The sequence below is a fragment of the Centropristis striata genome, chromosome 22, assembly GCF_030273125.1.
Source record: "Centropristis striata isolate RG_2023a ecotype Rhode Island chromosome 22, C.striata_1.0, whole genome shotgun sequence".
Taxonomy (NCBI): Eukaryota; Metazoa; Chordata; class Actinopteri; order Perciformes; family Serranidae; genus Centropristis; species Centropristis striata.
The window spans coordinates 8,288,209-8,305,594 of record NC_081538.1 but is presented as its reverse complement, the minus strand read 5'-3'; the positions used below and the strand labels follow the sequence as shown (position 1 = coordinate 8,305,594).

Here is a 17,386-nt window from a genome sequence, read left to right as displayed (position 1 = left end):
GATTGTCTGATTTCATGTCAGACAGTGAGAAAAAAAGCATATGTGTTTTTTTATATAGTGTATGTAAACTTCTGGTTTCAACTGTAAGTGTAACGTGCAAGTGTTCTGAACGGGCCCGGCAGAAAATTTGTGCTGTGTGGAGACTTTTATTTTCAATGTAAATAAAAGTATCCAGTGGAGAGCTAATATCACACAAGGTCAAAGGCTAACTAGCTACTGAAATTATTCATTGTCTGCCTATCAAGCAGTGGTTGTAACGCTTCTTAAAATCTCCATTGGCCTAACTCTATCACACTTTGTTCTCTTTACATTGCCCAGGCCACAATATAAAAAAAAAAACACTGAGGATTTTGTAGGTGTTCGGAAAAGTGCTGGAAATACTTTTTCATGTTTATAAATCTGCTCCCTCTACTGCTTCTACTGGGTGACATTGTGCTGTTTGGCAGACAGGCCTGTGTATGTGCTAGTCCCCGCAGTGTCAGCCAAATGTTTTGTTTCATCCCTGGCCAGTCTCTGATGAAGAATAAAAATTGACTGAGGTCAACAGGGTAATTGGACAAATGTGGTTGTAATGGAAACAGGATTTCAACAAATATCATCTAATGAGACTTCGATACTCTCTGCCCTGCATCGCACTGGAAATTGACAAATTATTTCTGTTTGTATCAGAGTCAGATTAGTTTGTCTGATTAAAGGAACATGAATCTCTTCAAACTGCCAGATAAAAAAATATTGAACTGTTTTCTGTTCGCAGCTGTCAGGGCTTGAGTGTCTTAAATGTTAAATTAAATTTAAAGTCTGCATGAATAATTAAATGAGCTAGATAAGTTGGCCCCCTGCAATTTGATTGGTCATTTTTTTGCAGTCAGAAGACAAAGTAAGGGTGGTTACTTTTTCATCTTTTCTTTTTTCTTAGATATAATAAGCTTTTTATGACAATTTGAGCAACAACAAAAAAACATTGCAGCCCAAGCTCCAAGGTGAAAATCATAGACTGTATATAAATAATGGACGTAGTCACCGTGACGTCACCCATTGGTTTGTGGACTGCCCGTTGGAAGCATCAAGTTCAGCGTTATACTCGTCGCCATCTTGTTTCCGATACGCGGAGCAGACCATAAATGGACTGCGACGGAGCGCGAGGGATCTGACGACACTGACTACAGCCTCTCTACACCGGCAACCCGACTGAGAGAAGCCGCTGCTAATTCATGTTAGCATCAATTGGAGCATTAACTGGGATGTTAGTTTTGGCTAGCAAAAAAACAAAAACAAAATGTATCTTTCTTAGCTCAGAAAACTGAGCAGCGACTCCTTGGAGTGTCTGTTAGTCCAACCAAACACTGAACAAGACATTTTTACTGAAAAAAACGTTCAAATAAACTGTCATTAGGTGAAAAACAGTGTGAAAGGGTCAAAGTTATGAGACCAAATCGGTAAACGTCCTCTTTTCTATCTATATAACGTTATATATAACTTTATTGACACGTTGCCGTGGATACGCATTGCTCTGCTTCTCTCCTGGTGACGGCTCGCCTTGTCAGTGACCTGTAGCCACGCCCCAAATCATACGATTCTTTATCTTCTATTTTCTTCTAAATGGGGCCATTATTAGAACTATTGACATCAAATTGTCTTGAAGATGATTTTTTACTAGTGATTGAGACCATAGTGTTCTGAGGTAATAGATCAAATCAGAAGTTTTCAAATTTTGCACTGAAATCAATGGGCAGATTTTTTTTGCATCCAAACTTAGAACCCCTGCTGGAATTTTCGGTGGATTGCAGGCTTAAGACACTTCCTAGTCGGCCTCCATGCTCAGACACGGAGATTGCCGCCTGGAAACAACGTGCACAACTGTAATCCTGTCCATACGGTCTGTGTCTGCCCCTTCTCTTACATGTTTTATTTTTTCTTGTCTCTCCTCTCCTCAAGTGCCATGAATCAGCCTGGACAACAGCTGCTCCCCACATAGAGGTCACTTTGCCTCTCTTTCCATTTGTTTCCGTCCAGAGGATGCTGGGAATGTGTCGTGGGCGCAGGAAGTTCCTGGCGGCCTCTCTCGCCCTACTCTTCATCCCAGCACTCACCTGGCTTTACCTGTCAGTCGGGAGCTTTCAAGGTAAGCACGGATCTGGACTGGTGCTCTGTAATAAAAAGAGGCTGTAGAGATTTTCTGGCTTTTTCTCTGTGGTGTTGTTGTTGGTCAAAAAGCTGACACACTTGCAGGTAGACTGTGTGCCTGGTGTGCACGGACATGTACAGAAATTGTCTCATTGACGCCCCCAGTGGTTGATTTTTTTTTTTCATAATTCTACATTGACCTGCTGATGTCCATGCACTGTAAAAAAAAAAAAAAAAAAAGATAAAGATAAACAATAGCTACTCAATAAAATTGAGGCAACAGATTACACGCAATATTATTAATTAAATCTAACTACGTTACAAGTTGAGTTAATAATAACTTAACAGGAAGTGCCTGTCAATTAAAAACGGACTAAATCTATTGTGTTGGATTCATTCAAAATTCTCTTGATTTAGAGTTACATACACATAAAGATTATATTTAATGTAATCAAAATAAGTAGATTCCATCTCAAAATTTTTATATTAAAGTTACTTAAACAACTGCCTCAAAATAAAGGACACATTTATATTTAATACACTTTATCAAATATATTAAGTAAAATTAAATGACTACAGAATAATTTATTACAGTGTGGGGAAGAATGTTATCGGCAATTAGCCTTGTTATCTTTTCATTACCTTTATTTATTATCTCTTTTCTTCCCACACCTAATAACTCTTCAAACTAAAAGTAAACAGTTAAGTTTATTTGGGCTGTCTTCTCTTGGTCAATTAGTCAACTTAGATGTCTTTAGTTGATTAGCCATTTTTTATGCTTTTTTTCATGCTGAATGGCTTATTTCCAAGAAACATATGAGCACATCTATAGTAAACACAAGATGGTGTTGGTTTTGCTTGATTCTGTGTGGAAAAATACAGCAATTTTACATATTTGTTGATTAAATCCACTAATGGACTCACGAAAAATCACAAGTGACAGACTTAGAATGGGGACAGCCCTAAAGTTAATTCATTTTAAGCTGCTTCTTTTTTTTCTTCAGAGTTCAGCTTACAAACAGACTTTTTTGAGATTTTCAGGCTTTTTAAACTTGATCCCAAGTACAAAAATATATTCAGTATGAGAAGTAATTCAAGGGAAACCGTATTAGGAGAAAACATTTACTGAATTTAAGTCACAAAGTATCTCTACAAAGACTCTCACTTCAACATTAATAGTTAAATGTGATACACAACAATACCTGTAAAAATCAGGAATACAAAACACAAACTTAAGTCCATGACTGTTGCTCTAGTGCATGTTTAAGGCAGCCCTACACTGCAAAAAAGCCAACTTGTATTTTTTGGCCTAAAACAGTGATTTAAGTTGGTAAAACTTGGAAATATAAATTATTGACATTTAGGGCAATAATGTAAGTTAGCACAACAAAGGAAGCCAGTTGTCTGCTCAAAAACAAGTTGGTGAGTTGTTGTTACTTATATCTTTAAGTTGGGGTTCACAACAAGGGACAATAGTTCTGCTAACTCTTATTTCTTTGTTGTTAATTGCAGGAAAGCGGTGAAATTCATTAGCGAAAGCTATCGGCTAACTGATGCTAGCAGCGCTGCTTGTTACAGCTACAAGAGTAGCCATTAGCGTATCAATGCTAACTCAAAATTGTGGTCGCAACATTAGCTGACATTTCATAGCACCGTTACAATCGTGCCAATTCAGCACATTGCAGAAGTTAGCAGAAGTAAGGATTAAAAGTTATTACAATGTAAAATTATAATTAAGTACAACTTACAGTTGAGTTGACAAAAATCTGAATTCAGAGTTGAGCAGACTCAAAAACAAAACTTAAAATATTTAGTTTAACTGTCCAACTTAAAATTTTATCGAAGTTTGTTGCCTTGAAATTTTGAGTTCACCCAACTTTTTCTTTTTTTGCAGTGTACACTTAACTTCAGAAGCGCTGCACTTAAACCATTTCATTATACACATGTATAGTTTAAGACCACGTTCTCCCCGCTCTCATTTTTGTCATGTTAAACCCATACCACTTATCAAGTTTTAATCATGCAAAAAGTAAGTCAATTCTTTTTTGCCTCCACCATCAAAATCAACCTGCAAATACATTCTGCTGTATCTAAAGAGACCATACTTTGGCAGTTGTTTAATGTATTGAACAAACGACTAATATAAGGTTGATTTCAGTGAGAGTCAATTCATATACTAAATAAAATATAATAAAAATGACACAAGAAAAAAAATAGATTAGATTGTTAGAATAACAAAGTGTTAAATAAATAAACAGCAGCATCGTTGTACTTTTCCACTGCCAAGCCTTAATATCAAACATCCACAATTGTCCAAGAAAGTCTAAAGAAACAAATTTCCTGTAGACAAAGTCACCCTTCCCTCCTTTTTTTCTGGAGGTGCTATTTTAATGAATTACTGAAGCCTGTCCAAAGTTGATTACTTCCTTCCTTCCTCATATAGTCCAGGAGTTCTTGGGGCCATTTTAATGACTTTGACTCGTATGATTGAAATGCTGCTGCAGTGCCATTATTAATTATGATTAAATTGACAATTTTGACTTGGGGTCACAGTCACTGGAGAGTGGTGGCTATTGTGTTATGGAAGCGTATTCACACATTCAAAGTCTGCAAAGTAATTATTGGATTTGGCAGTTAGTTCCTGGCGGTGGGGAGTAGTTTCTGGGAGTGTGATACGTTGTGAAAGGAGCTGGCTGTAGGGAGCGTCAGCTGGAGGTGAGGCCTGTGAATGTGTGGGACAGGAACAATGTGCCTCCACTGGCTTGGACTTCCTTACACTTCCTCTCCATCTCTCCATCTCTATCCTCTTTTTATTGCTCTGTCTCCATCTTCACTGTTGTTTTTTTCTTTCACCTCTTTGTTGTGTTTATCTGTCTAACAGAGTGAGAGGGATGGAGAGTCTCTGGGGACTTAAGTACTGAGGTTGAATGATAGAGCAAACCTGCAGACAGAGTAAGGTCTTATTGATAGAGAAATGCACTATATGACTTAAAAGTGGGCTCCCTGCCTGATACTGTTGTGGGGCTGTTGAAGAAGCACTGATTTTTAAAGTTGGACACAGCTACAGGTCAGTACGTTTTCTTGGCACTTTTTTTTTTAGTTTGAATTGGATTTGAGTTCATTTTAGGCTGTTCATGGCTGAGTGCCTGTTAGTTTCCCTCTGGCACTGACAATCGCCAGCTCCTTCCTTGTTGTCTGCTTGGTTGAGACAACTTAACAGGGCAGATTCAGCAGTGGTCCATCCTGAGATCAACTTGATTTTGTTTTTAATCTTACTTTATATGTGTACTATTCTGTTAACAGCTGTGATGCGCCTCCTCTCAGGGGGTCAGTAGAGATGAAGGGACAGACACACTGCAAAAAAAGAAAAGTTGGGTGAACTCAAAATTTCAAGGAAACAAACTTCGATAAAATTTTAAGTTGGACAATTAAACTAAATATTTTAAGTTTTGTTTTTGAGTTTGCTCAACTCTGAATTTCTCTGGCACAATTTTAACGCCGCTATGAATGTCAGCTAATGTTGTGACCACAATTTTGAGTTAGCATTGATACGCTAATGGCTACTCTTGTAGCTGTAACAAGCAGCGCCGCTAGCATCAGTTAGCCGCTAGCATCAGTTAGCCGCTAGCATCAGTTAGCCGCTAGCTTTCGCTAATGACCGAATTTCACAACAAAGAAATAAGAGTTAGCAGAACTATTGTCCCTTGTTTTGAACCCCAACTTAAAGATATAAGTAACAACAATTCACCAACTTGTTTTTGAGCATACAACTGGCTTCCTTTGTTGTGCTAGCTTACATTATTGCCCTTAATGTCAGTAATTTATATTTCCAAGTTTTACCAAACTAAATCACTGTTTTAGGCCAAAAAATACAAGTTGGCTTTTTTGCAGTGCACGATGCAAAGAAACTGCAAAGGAGGAAGTGGTAGAACCTTTTGGAGACAATGAGCAGACATTTTTACTCATTAGGTCATTTTAAAAGAATGTTTGATATACAACCAGTAGTGCTGCAGTAGTGTTTGCCAATGCAGAATACAAACTAGAACAAGTTATTCAATTTGGCCTCTTCCCCTTAGGCTATTAGATCTCAAGTCCCATAATGCTATAAGATGCATGCCAAAAATATGTTTTTCATCTTGTCCCTCAAATAACATAAACATATAAGCTATTTTGTGAAAACCAATTTCCTTCAGCTCAGGGCTAAAAACCAATGTTAAGCCTTGCCTCGCTTTCTCAAATGAGAAAAAAGGTTATCCATCCCTCCATCTCATCATGTCTGGATTATTGTTGGGCTTGTTGCAGTGTTCTCCCTGGTGTCATTTTTCCCAGCACATTGCCAAATAATGCTGTTGCCAACTTTTAAATGGCTTCCCTTAGGTCACAATGAACAAATGCCTTGACAAGGACATGTTTGCTTTCACTCAAATTTTGACTGCCATGCCTCTTAATGGCCACTCCTGGTCAGACATGGTGAGAAGGAATGCATTAGTAAATGAATAAACCTATCAATGAATAAATTAGTATGAATCACTCAATCAGTGCAATTTGGAAAACAAATCACAGGTGGTCCCAGAACACCAGATTAGTACAGAATCACATATTTTATTAAAATTGGTAGTGATTGGGTCGGAAAAACATTTATTCTCAATAACATTGATTTTATTTTTTTCGCAAAGCCCTGTATGCGCGTATAGTATCTTTGCGCCTGTCCATTATTACATTATTTCGACCTTTAACTCCTGTTCAAGCTATAGTTGACGTTGTGGTCAAAGTTGAACTTGTGGTCAACCCTCTCGTAAATGGACAACAGTCTTTCATAATTATTAGAGAATAAATGCACACCACAGGGATTTAGTTTATGAAGGACGTTCCATCTAGTAGCTCAGAAGTAGAAGTTAATGTTTCGTGTCCTCAACATGACTTTGGCCTTTATAGTCCTGATCACTATAGAAATAATACCTTGAGGTTTATATTGTTCTTGGAGACACAGCAGTATTCTCTCAAATGCAGCTCTGTGGGAAAACACATCAACAAAAACACCAGAGCTAACCTTCATAACCCAAGAGACACATACAGGCTGTACGTTAATTTATGCCCTAAAACATTTTGTGCTTTGGATTTTTGTTCGTGAACATTTACAGAGTGTGTGTGTCGATGATTTGGCAGCTGTTTGTTTCATGTCATAGGGGATTGAAAAATTCTGACCCTCAGATATTGGTGGGGTTTCTGTTGTGCATCACAGCTAGTATAAGCCTAAATTACTTTTTCTTGGTTATGATAAGAATTATAGAGCAAGAGGCATCTTAACTACACTGAATAAAAAAAGGAAATTGACTTGTTTGGTGATTAATTCATCCATCGTGCCACATGAAAAACATTTGTGGTAGATGCGATTAGGCACATAAGGTCATGTGGTTTTCTTGTTTCTGTTCAGTCACTTTCCAATCCCATCAGCCCTTGTACTCGTCCTTGTTCTCCCATAATTTAATCACCATCTTTGAAGGTGCAGCAGACTCCACAACTATAATTTGAGTCATACAGAACACGACAGTTTCAGGCCTCTGTAACTTGATTTAGCTCTGTATCAACAGGCTCAGGGAAGACATACAGCCTGAACGAGACTTCGGCTTACATTACAAATGATGCCTAGAATAAAAATAAACCTTTTCTATATGGATTGTCCATCAATTTTGCAACAATATGATACTCAGGAAATCAGAGCCTCAGCTGTTTCATTAACACCTTTTTTAAAGGAGGAATATATTATTATGTATTATTTTATTATTATTATTTTTTTAATTATTATTATTATACATTAATATTAGCAATGCACACCTGAGGGTGAGAAAGTATGAATTGTAAGATTTAATATCCCACAGCTCTAACATAACCAAAACTAATTGACATTACTATTGTTACCTACATAGACAAACAACAGTTCTGACTCTTTAAATCTCTTCAAAACTCATATTTTGTCTATCGAAGTTAATCTAAAAAGAACTTCACAAACATATTTTGGCTTCTACACAATATTTTGCCTCAGATTTCAAATGAAATACATTCACATAATCTGTCAAATCAGACATGTTAATGTAAATACCCAACACAAAAATACACTCTTGTAGAACCCAAAGCCTATTAGTGGCTTTTTAGTACGCAGATGCACTGACATAAAATGTCAAATCAGACAAGAATAAATATAGGCTTTGAGTCCAGATTCGAACACATCATAACAAACATAATATGTTTTATTTTTTGAAGCCCTGCTCATAACTCATGAAGTGTTTTAGCACTCATCAACATTTTTTTGTTGACTCTTTTGGAAGGCATCAAACCTGAGCACCACTTGTGTGGGTCTCATTGTTCAAAAGTGTGTTTAGATAGCTCTGTAAAACAGAGAAAAGATAGCCAGTTCACCTAAATCATTCTCATAAAGGTACTAAACTTTCAATTTGTAACTCGGGACTTAATAATTATAACCAAATTACCATTAATATGCAGTTATGGTTGAAGGAATTTGGAATTTTCATAGAAGAGGTTGGCATGTCACTCATACATGTACAACATTAAATGGACAGCGTGTATATTCCAAAAAGTATTTATTCTTAAAAAGCAAAGTTAAGCAAAACAAAACACACATTGTCTAGTATAGAGATCTAAACAGTTCTTTATACAGTGGCAGGGACAAGAGAGAGAGTGTGTGTGTGTGTGTGTGTGTGTGTGGGGGGGGGGGGTGCGTGCGATTAGAAAGCTAATTTAAAGTATATTGTATGTGACTTAATGTCCCAGAATCAGTCAACTTGTGGCTACACAAATATCACGACAATAATGCTTAACAACACACATTCAACCAAATCATCAATTACAGTTAAATCTTAGCCTTTTGGTTGTTTCTGGCATATCTACCACCCCGTACATACCAGTCCATAAATGGGAAAAATTGTAAAGAAAGGCACAGTAAAAGGTTGAAACGTGGTTTTGAGTGTGGTTGCCGACTGGACGCGTCTGTCTTCTGAGTTAAGTAATTTGCTTGTTCCTGTTGCATTTGCATTTGCCGTGGTATCTGGGCTGACTGCTGCTGTAGTAAACCTTGTCCTCTGGGGCTTGTGTGTAGACCCGATTCTCTGAGCTCTGGAGCTGGAGAAGACGAGAGGGGATGCCTGGTGAGACCAGACCTGGTCTGCTGAGGACGATTTTTTTTTATATAGCTGCTGGGTTTTCCTGTGGTGACAGATGTTCTTCTGACCAACGATGTTGTCACACATCTGCAAGGGTCATAAATGCAAGGCATCATGGGGAGCAGAATTTGCTGTCTGTTTGTGTCCTCTTTTGGAGGACAAAGGGATCCAGAACGCTGTTGCCTTTACAATCAGACCAGTCCATTATGTACACACGAGCAACATCGACCTGTGGCATACCTGTTGGTCCATACAAGAGTAAAATATTACTGGATACCTGAATGCTTCAACAAACAATGTGAAGGTGAACAGATTTTTCATAAATGAATACTAATGTCAATAATCTGTGAGCCACCATTTATGAAGGTCACTACAACACAAGACATGAGCTTAGCCAACTTAAAATGAATGTACTTAACCCTAGTTTAAAAAAAAAAAAAAAAAGATTGATTGTAATACATGATTCATTGCTACATAATGTAATATAGCAGACATTAATAATGTTGCTAGAGGTTTCAAAACTGTTAGCATCCATCACACAGACTACCATCCATCTAAACATCTAACAACATTCAAGGTCACTGACCCATACAGTTCTTATAACTATGCTGCAATGATTCTCTGAAAGTAATGGTATGAACTAGATGGCATCATGAAATGACACAATCCATCTGTCTATCCTGCAGTGCATCAGTAAGGCTGCCTTTAGGCTCATCAAATGTCACTTGAGGTTGATTCGTCTGCCAAGGGACTTGTATCCATTAACTGTTGTTGTCCATAAACACATGCCTTGACAAGAAACTTTATTTAGCTATTGATTTAGTAATTTTGTCTGAAACACAAGCAGCCAGACAGTGCCACAGGTTGAGAACAAACCTCCATTTTATTTTTAAAAATTAAAAACATAATAAAGTCCTTATTAAAACGTATGAAAGCCCATTCTATGCTTCAATCATTTTGCCCTATATATGACAGCAGCACAACAAATCAACATTATTTACTTGTTCTCCAGCAGCACCAGATTGTATCTTCAAATTTATTTTTGTGATATCACAAAGGTCTGCTTACTGCCCAGAAGGATTAAAATGTTTGCCCAGGGCAAAACCAATGTTCAAATGTAATGTTGGTAATCTTTTTTTGATCCTCAACAACTACTTCATAATTCTGGGCAGACGGTAAACATCTGTATAATCAGAAAGATACCTCAGAAGAAAAACCTGCTGCTTGATAACAGAATTTTTTAATGTATAGTCAACATTGTGGTTGCATTGGCCCTATTGTTTACGTTTTTTAATTTGAATTGAGACTGAAAGGTTAATATCTGAGCTTTTTATGCTCGAAACAATGTATCGCTCATCTTCATGCAAAACTACAAAGCCGCGCAAAACACAGTGCAGGGATCAGGGAGTCAGTGTAATGCACCCAGGAGAAGGCTTTGAAGTCAGACTGTGCCCTTTTTATCTGGAAGGGTGTTTTATTTTTCCAATCAAAATCTCCTCATGCTCCAATCTAGGCTAGGGGCGGCTGTGGCTCAGTTGGTAGAGTGGTCGCTCATTGATCGAAAGTCGGTAGCTCGATCCCTGACCATGGCAGCCTACACTGCAAAAAAAGAAAAGTTTGGTCAACTCAAAATTTCAAGGCACTTCGATAAAATTTTAAGTTGGACAATTAAACTAAATATTTTAAGTTTTGTTTTTTAGTTTGCTCAACTCTGAATTCAGATTTTTGAACTTATAATTTTACATTGTAATAACTTTTAATCCTTACTTCTGCTAACTTCTGCAATGTGTTGAATTGGCACGATTGTAACGCCGCTATGAAATGTCAGCTAATGTTGCTACCACAATTTAGAGTTAGCATTGATACGCTAATGGCTAATCTTGTAGCTGTAACAAGCAGGGCCGCTAGCATAAGATAGCCGCTAGCTTTCGCTAATGACCGAATTTCACCGCTTTCCCGCATTTCACAACAAAGAAGTTAGAGTTAGCAGAACTATTGTCCCTTGTTTTGAACCCCAACTTAAAGATATAAGTAACAACAACTCACAAACTTGTTTTTGAGCAGACAACTGGCTTCCTTTGTTGTGCTAATTTACATTATTGCCCTAAATGTCAATAATTTATATTTCTAATTTTTGCCAACTTAAATCACTGTTTTAGGCAAAAAATACAAGTTGGCTTTTTTTTCAGTGTACATGTCGAAGTATCCTTGGGCATGATACTGAACCCCAAATGGCCCACCGATGCTGTGTTAATGAATACCAGTGTGCCCTGGTTGCCTCGGCCACCTGTATAAATGAGTGTGTGAACAGGTGAATGCGCACAGTCTGTAGTGTAATGCGCTTTGGATAAAAGCGCTATATTAGTGCAGTCCATTTACCATTTAGGGTAAGGACATGTAAGGGTTAATGTAAACTAGTATTTTTTTATGCTGTTTACTCCATCCTCCTGATCCAAGCGATTAGACAAACGGGTGGCTGGCTGTTGTATTTGTGTCTATCAAGCTGTCTGCCAGGTGAACAGATGCCAACACATGATGGATGTGTTGCCACCGCCCAGCAAATATCTGCCCAGAGAGCAGTTGGAAGAGGATGAAGCTTTACAACTGATGACAATTAAATCTGACATACATGAATGCTCTGCAAGCATGGAGTCCAAACAGTCATGACTCATGCAGCATGTGCTACATGTATCTCTGTCATCTAGATATCTAGATAAATATATATATACATACACACACACACACACACACACATATATATATATATATATATATATATATATATATATATATTAGTATCATAGTGATCTCGCAAAGGCGGGATTTTCTGCCCTTTCACAGTGCAGTCTGGTATCGCTGAACCAGGAGCACAGTGCTAATAGGCTAACAGTTAGCTCTGTAGCAGTACAGTGTGTATGTGCTGCTGCTGCAGGTGGTGTTCACTTAGCGATCTCTGTTTGTTTACAACATGCACCGGACACTGTGCAGAGTTTGCGATGCCGGTTAATTCACGATCACGATGTTTATGATCAGTAGAGACGCTGTGCATAATTAGCCATGCTGATTTGTTTATGATCAGCGGCAGACATTGTTCACAGTTGGTGACAGTGGCCACAGTTGCTTTCCCCGCGTATGTGATCACGGATCACGGTCGACACTGTTGCTAGGCGATTACACAACGATCAAAAAACCATACGTCACCTCTCGTAAATGCGTCTGGGGCCTTTTTTTGTAATGGAGACATGCTGAGTGAGCGGACATTTGAGAGGGCGTGGCCTGAGACTTTCCCAGCGGCCGCTCTTCCCCCTAAAGGAAACAGTAGCTGTGTTTCCTTTACCTAACCTAACCTAACCTAAACCTAACCCTAGCCCTAACCTAGAGGGAACCTGCATTGGAAGCTAGGTCATTTCAAAGGGTTCACAGACTTTTTCTTGCCACTGCATTATTTTTCATTCACTACTGGGAACATTTGATGAATGTATTTTATTGATGCTCCTGTTTGCATGTAGATGATGAGCTTCATGGCAAATGCCTAAATGCTGAGGAAATCGGCTGGGCTGCATAAAAGTCCACCTGTGCATCTGCTCTGCCATATGCAATCTCTGAGCAGCACAAGCAAATGGCCAATTTAGTGGGATGAGGCCCAGCAAATCCATTCAGCAAATTAATTACAGCATGGACAAAATAAATTCCAGCGGGTGCTCTGGTTCTGGGGGAGAGGATTTAGTGACCCTCCATGGTTAAGAGGACCCATGTATATTCTGACTGCCTTTATATATTATAGCCACAGGGGACAATAAATCCGAAGGAATACAAAAATGTGTCAACACTGAAGCGATCAAACCAAGCCAAGCCCAATGACGTGTGACAACAGTTCTTCAGCTCATCCCATGCAGCATTTGGCCATCTTTACACATAAAAAGCTGAGGAATTTTTATCTCTCTGCCTGTTCAGTACAATGACGTGTTTGACAATCTGTGTCAAAGGGGGACCAAGAACTCCAAGAAGCAACTGGTTGTTGACTGAGATGACAGATGGTATCATCCTGAAAAGCATCTATTTCCCAACACCGATCAAGAAGTGTTAATTTAGCTATAACACCTTTGAATTCCTGCCATACTGTAATATGTGGAGTTCTCCTAGGCTGTTCGTTTCCCCTAGTGAGAACCTATTGTGTTATTTAATGATCAACCAAGGCCTCCTCCTCCCCTTTGGAGCTGAGGTGTTTATGTACCGTAGAGAGAGAGAGAGAGCTTAATTTTCTCTCAAAGGATCATCTGTTTGTCTTGCCACAGGATTCATATTTGAAACAGTTAAAGAAGAGCAGAGGAAATTGCTACTTACCTATAGTGGACAGAAAAAGAGCTTGGCCTTCTGGGCTGCTTTATGTCATTTCCTTGAGTGTTTTTATTTCTGTTGTTTATGTGGGAACATTACGCTATACAGTACGGTGCAAAAGTCTTAAGTAAGGTGTGAAAAAATGCCTAGAAGAATTTATGCTGATGGTGGTCACAACACATATTGAATTGATTTTGTTTCCTTCTTCTGTTCACTCGCTTTGCATTTTGTTAATCGATAAAATTAATGATTAACATTTCCATTTTTGAAAGCATTCTTATTTTACAGCATTTTCCACACCTATTAAGACTTTTGCACAGTATTGTATAAGTCAAGATAAACTGTGTGTTGGGCAGAGAAAAACACCCTGTGGTTTTCTTTCCATGATGCATGTAGTGAAGGTTTTTGATTCATTACACTGGGTCTGTATTTCTTCGGAGAAGTAGCAATTCTGAACATTTTACAAGAAATTTCTCTCAAAAGACCAAGATCTCTGTTGCTAGAGAGACCAGATGTGTTACGAAGCGCGATTAGTGGGTTAGCAATGTATGTTGAGTTTTTGATATGAAGGTCCCTTTAAACCTGGCTAGGTCGCCATGGTAACTTATGCTGCACACCTAATCTGCTCTGGAGGAGGTTATGTTGACAGTTTTGGATTGAAAAGAAGGTTCTCTCCGAATGGTGAGGATGTTTAGAGACGGACTATCATGAACTTGCTTGAGGACAGAAAATAAAAAGAAACATAACGAGGCAAAATATAGCACATAGCACACAAAGAACATATCCCAACATAACACAATCACAGACATTACTAAGTAGATTAGTTGAAACTTTAAAATAGAACAATGACAATAATGAGACAACAGAAGGCAGTTGTTTAGGGTTGTGTTGGGGTAATATGCATGCACCAATGTTTTTAACTAGGGATGTAACGATACACTCAACTCACAATTCAATATGAATCAAAATTGTGACTTAAAAAGATTCCTTAATGATTTCTCAGACAAAAAACCTCTTTACCGAGGTAGGGTGTAACTGCAAAACAAAAACTATGCAATTAAGGCATATTTAAATTAATATACATTACAGTGCAAAAGTCGTTTTTTATTTGCTCCACTTACATTTCTGCACTGTGAAAGACACCAGAATAAATACAGCATGATTTCACTCTGATTTGGACTAACCAAATGGACTTTGGTTGTGAAAGCGCCCTTATTTAACAACTTTTTGAAACTGTTTTATTGTTTTTTACTACTTAACTAGCACTATAATTAGTATAACTATTCCATCTTCCTTGCACTTTAGGTATGTGGGCTCAGTAACTGTGTCCGTGTTGTACAAATGTTTAGTATTTTTCTATATAGTGTTATTTATTCCTTTTGAACTTTGATTCCAGAAAAAAACAACTCTCTTATTCTGCCTTCCACAGTGGTGTATTTTTTAATGACGGTAATCTTGATTTTACTTTGATTTGGTCAGTTTTTTCCCTGTCTCTGTCCTACAGTGAAGCCCCTCCCCCTATCTCCATTGGAAGCCCAATCGTTCACGGCAGTGGGCGGAGCTAGCGAGCGGCAGGCCTTAGAGCTGCGGGTCAGGGCAGTGGAGGAAGAGAACCGGGCACTGCGCCAGGAGCTGAGCCGGCCACCCAGGAGCCCGTCTGCACGTCTTCCAAATGGAAGTCACCACGGCAACCAAAGCCGAACCCATTCAGAGGAGGGCACTGGAGACAATGAGGGCCAGAAAGCTGCAGCAGTGGGAAACAGCTCAGACTGTGTGCAGCAACCAGTGGTGGATAAGTGTGAGGTGAGGTTTGTTTTATGTACATTTGTCATAGCATTGTTTAGAAAAAAAAAAGCATTTCTTGCTGAGCAGAAATCTCATAATGAGAGTATATGATAGCTAGGCTTTAGCGTCCTATTACCCTTATATTCAGCAGTGATGGTGTTGGTTTGCTGTTGGAATATCACTCATTGTTACAGGGCTGAATAATGTGAGAGCTTTAACACAGCCATACTCTGATCCCCACACTAAAAGTACACCGCAGCACATCAGCACATTTTAAAAAAAGATGCATTTGACCATTCTTGATAGAAAAATATGAAACAGCAACCTGTGCCATACGTTATATAAATAAAAAAAAATAGTCAGGGATGACACAATAAAGCCCTATTGCTTATTTCCATTGTGGTCCCTATAGGACAGGAGACAGGGGCAAGTAGCAGCATATCATACATACATCAAACATGTATCATTCATACATACGTACATACGTACATACATACATACATACATACATACATACATAAATACTTCAATTATTCATAAGACACATAAAACATAAATCACAGTTTAAAATATAAATGACGAATACAAATTGCCAACAGTCTAAGATTGGTGTCTAAACCATTTTTTTTTTTTTTAAAGATTATTTTTTTGGGCATTTTTACTGCTTTATTAGATAGTGACAGATAGAAAGGGGGAGACAGAGGGGAAGACATGCAGCAAAGGGACCTCAGGCCGGATTCGAACCTGGGTCCGCTGCAGCAAGTAGTCGGCCTTAATGGTACACGCTCTACCAGTGTGAGCCACCGGGACGCCCCGTCTTAACTCTAGGTGGTACAAAATCTGTTACGCTTCCCCTAGTGGAATAGCGGTGAACTTCATTTACTCTATTTAAAAAACATCACCTTTTAGCTCATTGGGTGTCTAGAATAGCCTGTACTTGCAGATAGTCAGTTGTAATGGTATTCAGGATGTTGGCTTAGTTCTATGAAACAGGCTCATGGGTTTACACAGTTCATGTAAACATTTACAATTGACCATTTGCAAAACTCCTCCCCCTGAACGCTCCTCGTCCAGTCATAGCCTTAGCAACTGTTACTAAGAGTAGAAGGTCCGTTAAATTCTATCAAAATTCCACATTAACTACTAATATAAATGACCATGTTATGTTTCAAATTAATAAAGTGGTGTGAAACTAGAGTTTAACTTCTTATCTTCAAACCGTATATCGTTTTAACCGTGTACATTAGCCTTGGGTTTACCAGAGTCAACAAAAGAACGCTAAAGCCAGTGAATTAGCCTAGCGTTTTCATGGTTCATCGGTCACTTTCATCTCCTTGCTGTAAAACAATGGGGGCTGCTGATTTTTTCAGGGGGAAATATCACCGTTATCAACCATTGTTATCAATACACCCGGTTTGGTTCTGTATTTATTCAGTCCTTCACAATAAGTCACAGTAAAGTAAAAATACAGATGTAGCCTATAGCACGTGCTACATCAGTCTGTGCTATGCATCATTTACCATCTGGGCACCAGTGACTTCTTATTTTACATGTTTTCTAGTGTGTAGCCTACAGATGAGGTGTTTGTAACCATAGTTACATACCAATGATAGAGATTTTGTGGATTGTGCTACTAAACTATCAACCTCTGTAGCAACAATGCTATAAGTGAAAAAGTTAATGTACAGCCCTGTACTGTATATATCAATGTTAAACATAACATCCCAAGAGGCCATAATGAACCCAAATTTAATCTTTTTAGTATTTTGTGAATGGGCAGCCTACCTTGCAGAGGTCTTACCCAAGAAACATTAGTTAAAACAGCGCCAGTCCTCTCCATGGCTGCTGACAGTCTTGGAAGCTTGTTGGGCATAGCAACAGTAACTAAGGGGGCGGAGCTTTTGCGAACCGTCAGTTAAATCCATTGGATTGCATTTAAGGCAGATGATATGCTAAAATAA

General features: G+C 38.4%; 1 protein-coding gene across 2 annotated transcripts in view; it reads left to right on the top strand.

The window, feature by feature from the left end:
• Positions 1 to 17,386, top strand: part of large1 (LARGE xylosyl- and glucuronyltransferase 1) — a 79,920-nt gene that overhangs the window by 25,100 nt on the left and 37,434 nt on the right. Inside the window, exons 2-3 of one of the 2 annotated variants that reach the window (XM_059325785.1) lie at positions 1,936 to 2,122; positions 15,145 to 15,443. In XM_059325785.1, the coding sequence (XP_059181768.1) occupies positions 2,017 to 2,122; positions 15,145 to 15,443 (405 nt within the window). In that variant the 5' untranslated portion in view covers positions 1,936 to 2,016. Of the gene's footprint in view, positions 1 to 1,935; positions 2,123 to 15,144; positions 15,444 to 17,386 lie in introns of those variants that run through there. The other variant, XM_059325786.1, reaches the window with a different exon arrangement.